The sequence below is a fragment of the Cricetulus griseus genome, chromosome 6, assembly GCF_003668045.3.
Source record: "Cricetulus griseus strain 17A/GY chromosome 6, alternate assembly CriGri-PICRH-1.0, whole genome shotgun sequence".
NCBI classification, from domain to species: domain Eukaryota; kingdom Metazoa; phylum Chordata; class Mammalia; order Rodentia; family Cricetidae; genus Cricetulus; species Cricetulus griseus.
This window is the reverse complement of record NC_048599.1, coordinates 138,701,534-138,707,711: the sequence shown is the minus strand read 5'-3', so window position 1 is coordinate 138,707,711 and position 6,178 is coordinate 138,701,534. Positions and strand designations below refer to the sequence as shown.

Here is a 6,178-nt window from a genome sequence, read left to right as displayed (position 1 = left end):
AGCCACTGCTAAGAGCCGAGGGTCTGGACTATGACACCTTCCCCGAGGCGCCCGCGTCGCAGAGAGAGAGGTCGCGGGCCGGGTGAGAGTCACAGGGCATGGGTGGGTGGGAGGTTGGTATGGCCTTATCTCCAGCAGACTGTCGGCACACATCTTGGGCCGCCACTGACTTCTGGTGAGTGGCCACCAAGAGTCATCTGGCTCTTTCTTGCCGCATGCTCGCAAGTCCTATTTAAAGAACTGGTCCACTATAAGAAAGAGATCCTCTAAAGGAATATTGGGTGGGGTCATCTACGATAACAGTGCAGACTTCGAGCAGCACAGCAGGAAGCAGAGCCCAGGATTCCTTTTGGATTCCTTTTCTGGAGAAAAAGGGCCCCATTCCCAGGTGACACCTTGAGAATTTCCCAGAGCCGCTGCTCAGGCCTCAAGGAAGTACCAACTTGACTGTCCCTGGATCCAGGCTTCTCCCTGCTATTTGCTGAACTGGATGGCCACTGGGCTCAGGGAAGGCAGTAGTCTCTGGGAAACCAGGATCCAGTTAGAGGACTTGACCCTGGTCCTCTGATTCCACCCCATCCCCTACCAGGGCCTTGCAAAACAGAAGGGTGTTCCTGGCCACCTTTGCTGCTGTGCTGGGCAATTTCAGCTTTGGGTATGCCCTGGTCTACACGTCCCCAGTCATCCCTGCGCTGAAGCTCTCTTCTGACCCAGCACTACACCTGAACAAAGTCCAGGCATCCTGGTTTGGGGTGAGGCCTGTTCTCTAAGCCAGATGGGGTAGTAGGGGGAGCATGGACCCACTCAGCCTGTTTACCACAGAGAACTAAAATCACTCAGCCTTTGCACCTCCCTAAGAGCCCCAGTACCCCACCCTCACACACTCCTGTCTGCTAGTATGATGGCAAGACCGATGAGGAAGTGACATCCTGCTGAGATGTGGGGAGGGGCTGATGGGAAGATTTCCCAACTGCATACCCAAAGCCAGGCTGCCACAGCAGAGCTGACGTCCTCCTGGGTATCTAGAGACAGGAATACAGGGGCCAGAGGGATGAGAGGTGTCATCTGGAGGACAGAGTGTGGCTAAATAGAGAAGAGCCCAGGATCCCAAGACTGTAGTATTAGAATATCAGTAGACCCTGAGGTAGAACTGCAACTTGAAAACCAAGCTGGAAAGATTTAGGGTTTCCTGAGCATTACAAATATGGTGGCCATGTGCAGGGCACACACAGCACATGCCAGATACTTTGTGAGACATTTCCACTCCTGGGGTCAACTCCCCCCCCCCAGTTACATAGCTAGGAAACTGAGGTTTAGACAAGTCAAGTTGTGAGTTACAAGTCAAACTCACAAGTTACAGGAGTGCAGGAAAATCCCTCATTCTACAGTAACTCCAATGACTCCCAAATCTTAAGGCCCTGGGTCTTCAAGTCACAGAGTTCTCTTGGGTAGAATGGGAGCCACGGAGAATGTCTTTAATCTCAGCACTTGGGAGGTGGAGGCAGGATGATCATGTTTTTGAGTTGTGCTTGGGCTCAGAAAAATATTGGATACTCCCGGACAGAGCCACAGTAGACAGGTGGTCCTATTGCACCTGTAGAGCAGAACAGTAATCATGGCACCCTCACATATTGTTGTCCGCAGGCTGCTGTGCACTTCTACAGACAGGGAGGCTCTCTACCAATGAATGCCTGACTTCTGGGTCAGCCCTGGGGAACTATCCTGGGCTCTTGATGGGGGTGAGACGCTTAAGGCCACTGTGTCTTCTTGCACCCCTGCAGTCCGTGTTCACCTTGGGTGCGGCAGCTGGGGGCCTCAGTGCTATGGTTCTCAATGACCTCCTGGGCCGGAAGCTCAGCATCATGTTCTCAGCTGTCCCCTCAGTCATTGGCTATGCACTCATGGCTGGTGCCCATGGTCTCTGGATGCTCCTGCTGGGGAGGATGCTGACAGGCTTTGCCGGGGGACTCACTGCTGCCTGCATCCCGGTAAGGCCAGGTGTCTCCACTGCCTCGAGGCTGTTGTGGGCCACCCCTGCCTCAGCCTTTGCTCAGTGAGAGTGTGAGGGGTCCCCTACATTGCCCAGGAAACCTCAGCTCCTTCTGCCAAAGAAGCTGACATCATTGTCACCAGAAGCTTCCTATCCTGTGTTTTAACCTCAGTTCAATGCATTGCTCAACTGGAGAAAATCTGCATTGAGCAAGGGATGTGAAGGGAAGTTCCTGCCCCTGCCCCGCCCTGCCCCGCCCCCAGCTCCAACCGCTTACCTCATGCAATACTCTATACAAATACCTGTCCTCTGGCCAAACCCAGAGGGGAAAGGGGTCACAAGGAGAAATACAGGCACCTGGTCTGAATACCCTTGGCTTGGTTGGGTCCCAGCATCATAGTCCATCTGTGTGTATCCCTCCCCACCCCACCCCATGCCCATCAGAGCTGGGTGCTTCTGTATACTTTTCTGCTAGGGAAGGTCAGATCTATGACCTGCCAACTTTTCCTAGCTCCCAGGCCCCTTTCTCACCCAGGTGGGCCCAGAAGCATGCATTCCCACTAAAGTCCCAAGTGGGGGCATGTGCCTTGCAGGTGTATGTGTCTGAGATTGCACCCCCTGGTGTTCGTGGGGCCTTGGGGGCCACACCGCAGCTCATGGCCGTGTTTGGATCCCTGTCTCTCTATGCTCTTGGCAAGTACCATCCTGCAATCCAGCATGAAGTTTCTGGAGATGGGGGGAATGGGACTCTCCCTGAAGGAACCCAGCACTGATAGGCAGGACACCTGGCTTCCTAGCTCCCATGGGTACCACTTCTCTGAGCAGTGAGGCCTGCTCTGCAGCAAGAGCCTCAGATTACCTTCCCACAGCACTGAGGTTGCCTAGTATCCTGTCAGTTCATGACAGAAGCCCATACAGAAGCTTGCCTGCCTGAGTGAAAAGGACAAGAGCCCTATGCCCAGCCTGCCCTACTCTCTCCCATTATATTTAAGGATCTCACTCTTGTGCCAGGGTCCAGGCAATCCCTGCAGCCCCTCATTGCCTCTACTACAGAAACTTGGGCAACCAAGGGAGGCTAGGCTGGGAGAGCAGTGTGGTTATTCAGAGGCCCCAGCCCCTCACCAAAGCCTCTCTCACCAGGTCTTTTGCTGCCTTGGAGATGGCTTGCTGTGGCCGGGGAGGGGCCTGTTCTCATCATGATCCTGCTGCTTAGCTTCATGCCCAACTCGCCTCGCTTCCTGCTCTCAAAGGGCCGGGATGAGGAGGCACTGCAGGCACTGACCTGGCTTCGAGCTGACTCTGAGGTCCATTGGGAGTTCGAGCAGATCCAGGACAACGTGCGGAGACAGGTGCAACACGGGTGGGACCACAGGGCCCTATGTGGCTCTGGACATTCACTAGGCCTCCTTGGGCCTTGGTTGCCTTTCCTCAAACAAGAATGGTTCTTGCTAGTGGGCAGAGCCCAGGCAGCCTCTGGTGGCTGGGTCTCTCTTGGAAGAGGGGAGGAGATCTCCCTTAGACCCACAGGTGCCAAGACAGGGTGGCCAGGGCTGGAGAGCCTGGCATAGCCCCTCAGCAGCAGCTTTGTGTTCCAGAGTAGCCGAGTGTCATGGGCGGAGGCCCGAGACCCCCGTGTGTACCGGCCTATTCTCATCGCAGTACTGATGCGCTTTCTGCAGCAGCTGACAGGCATCACACCCATCCTCGTGTACCTGCAAACCATCTTCGACAACACATCTGTGGTGCTGGTGAGAACCCACCTGGCCAATACTGCCCAGAGACCCACGAGATGGCTGAGGAGAATACAAGCAGGACAGCCAGGGAGTTAGGTGGCTGAGACCTGGACGCCTCTGAGTCACAGCCTGCCTCAATTACATTTTCCTTGAGTGAAGCTTAAGTGTTTGAAAATATACAGAATAACACAATAATTTAATAGAATGTGGAACTTTTGGGAACCATGGCCCCAGGCTCAGATCCCAGGCAGGGCCTGTGAGGTCGCTAAGAGCCCAGTTCCACCCCCAGGTTCTTCCTGCAACGAGGTTTAAAGATGAGGATGACTCAGAGCTGCCCACTGTGCCCACTAGGATTAGTAGTAGACATGGAGATAGGCCTATGTTGGGAAACCCCCCAGTAAAGGGTTGGGTGCAGAGAAAGTATCTAGGGGCTGGGTACTTGGGATGGCTCATAGCAAAAGAAAGGACAGTGACCCTGGACTTAGGTCTGAGTACCCTGAAATGCATTAGAGTCAAGGTAGGACACAGAACACCAGGCCAGGTCTCTCAGCCCAATGCCCTGCCCCACAGCCCTCTCAGCAGGATGCAGCCATAGTGGGTGCTGTGAGGCTTGTGTCTGTGCTGATTGCTGCTGTCACCATGGACCTAGCTGGCCGTAAAGTTCTGCTCTATGTGTCAGGTGAGTGTCCCCAATCTGATGTGTGCCTCTTACTTACAGCAACTGTGTGGATGGCAGTCTTTGAGCCACACCCAAGCTTCCCTGGCACGTGGTCCAGGACCTAACAAATGGCAGCTGCTCAGACAGGTCTGCTAGGGCTACAAGAGCAAAGGAGCCCACCCACCTAGCTCAGGGGTGTGGCAAGACCTTGAACTTGGCATTCTGTGTTCACAAGCCAGCCTTGCCACCCTGCATGGGGTGTTAATGGAGCTTGGAAAGGGCCTCAAGCTTGAAGTATCTTGGTCCTGAGGTACCCATGTGTCCACAGCATCCATCATGCTTGTTGCCAACCTGACATTGGGGCTGTACGTCCAGTTTGGCCCAAGGCCTCTGACCCCCAACAGCACTGTGGGACTGGAGATCATGACTCCGGGGAACACAGAGCAACCCCCAACTACATCCTTCGATTACCTCACTCTGATACCCCTGCTGGCCACCATGCTCTTCATTATGGGTAGGAGCACCCTGACAGTGGGGACACCTGGGGTGGGCTGTTGGGGGGCACAAGGGATCTACTATCGTCCTGGTTTGCCTAAGGGGTCAGGGAGCTGGAGGATAGGGCCTCCTTATAACCCAGGAGACACAGGCAAGGCAGCTTGAAGGTGCCCAGGCCTAAGCCCAGCTGTTCCCCTCTTCCGGGCAGGCTATGCCATGGGCTGGGGGCCCATCACCTGGCTCCTCATGTCTGAAGTTCTGCCCCTGCGTGCCCGCGGTGTTGCCTCGGGGCTCTGTGTGCTGGTCAGCTGGCTTACAGCCTTCGTCCTCACAAAGTACTTCCTGCTGGCAGTGGTGAGTGTTTGGCCCTGGGACTCACAGCTAGGTTTCTCCATTAGCAGTCTCCCTTCTGCAACTCCTAGAGAGGAGCACAGGCCCTTTACAGGCTAAGAATGGCTAAGATAGCACAGCCAAGGCCATTACAAGAAACAGGAACACACTGAGGAGTTGTTTGGGGGAGTCAGGTTACCTCCCAGTCCAAGGACACAACCCAGATCAGCTGCACTGTCTCTTGACCTACTGGATGCTAGGCTTCTCCAGGGTAACTCTGCTGACTACAGCATGGTGTGAGGTCTCTCCTAAATATACCTAGCTCCTAGCTCTGCAAGGGAGCAGGTCCTAAAAACACCTGAATGCTGGCCAGCTCCAGACTCTACCAGGGGAATCCAGCTGGGTCAGCACAAGCCAGAACCTGCCCTCTACACTCAAGTGATTGAGGTTAAGAGGATGGCTGATACAGCATGCCGCCCACCAGGCCCTGAAGGCAGCCTGGGGCTTGGGTGTGGTACCTAAGAGAGTGGAGTCTCCAGGCAGGATGGCCGAGGGGCAGCTTGGGAATAGTAGGGAAAGCTGGGAGGTTGCAGAGCAGTGGCCAGATGAATGCCCCACAGGCTGCCAGTACTGATTGAGCCCATGAAATTCTGGCTGGGGGCTGTGTCTGCTCAGTGACTCCCTCCCCAACTCCCCACTGCAGAATGCCTTCGGCCTCCAGGTGCCTTTCTTCTTCTTCTCGGCCATCTGCCTGCTCAGCCTGCTCTTCACAGGCTGCTGTGTGCCTGAGACCAGGGGCCGCTCGCTGGAGCAGATCGAGGCCTTCTTCCACACCCGCAGGATGTCCTTCAGGCCCTAGTCAGGGGCTTGCCTGTAAGGGGCCAAACCACCCAGGCCAGGCCAATGCACTGGCCACAGATTCACACCTGCAACCAGGAGCAGCAACATCCCTGCCATCAGCCAGAATGCAGG

General features: G+C 55.3%; 1 protein-coding gene across 1 annotated transcript in view; it reads left to right on the top strand.

Moving 5' to 3' along the window:
- The window catches only part of Slc2a6 (solute carrier family 2 member 6), a 6,072-nt gene extending 7 nt beyond the window's left edge, over positions 1-6,065 (top strand). The window contains exons 1-10 of the mRNA XM_027423006.2: positions 1-82; positions 590-752; positions 1,782-1,988; positions 2,584-2,683; positions 3,131-3,339; positions 3,586-3,738; positions 4,294-4,402; positions 4,710-4,895; positions 5,085-5,230; positions 5,910-6,065. The exon at positions 1-82 is cut by the window's left edge and continues 7 nt beyond it. Coding sequence (XP_027278807.2) covers positions 1-82; positions 590-752; positions 1,782-1,988; positions 2,584-2,683; positions 3,131-3,339; positions 3,586-3,738; positions 4,294-4,402; positions 4,710-4,895; positions 5,085-5,230; positions 5,910-6,065 — 1,511 coding nt within the window. The remainder of the gene's footprint in view (positions 83-589; positions 753-1,781; positions 1,989-2,583; positions 2,684-3,130; positions 3,340-3,585; positions 3,739-4,293; positions 4,403-4,709; positions 4,896-5,084; positions 5,231-5,909) is intronic.
- Positions 6,066-6,178: the final 113 nt, after the last annotated feature.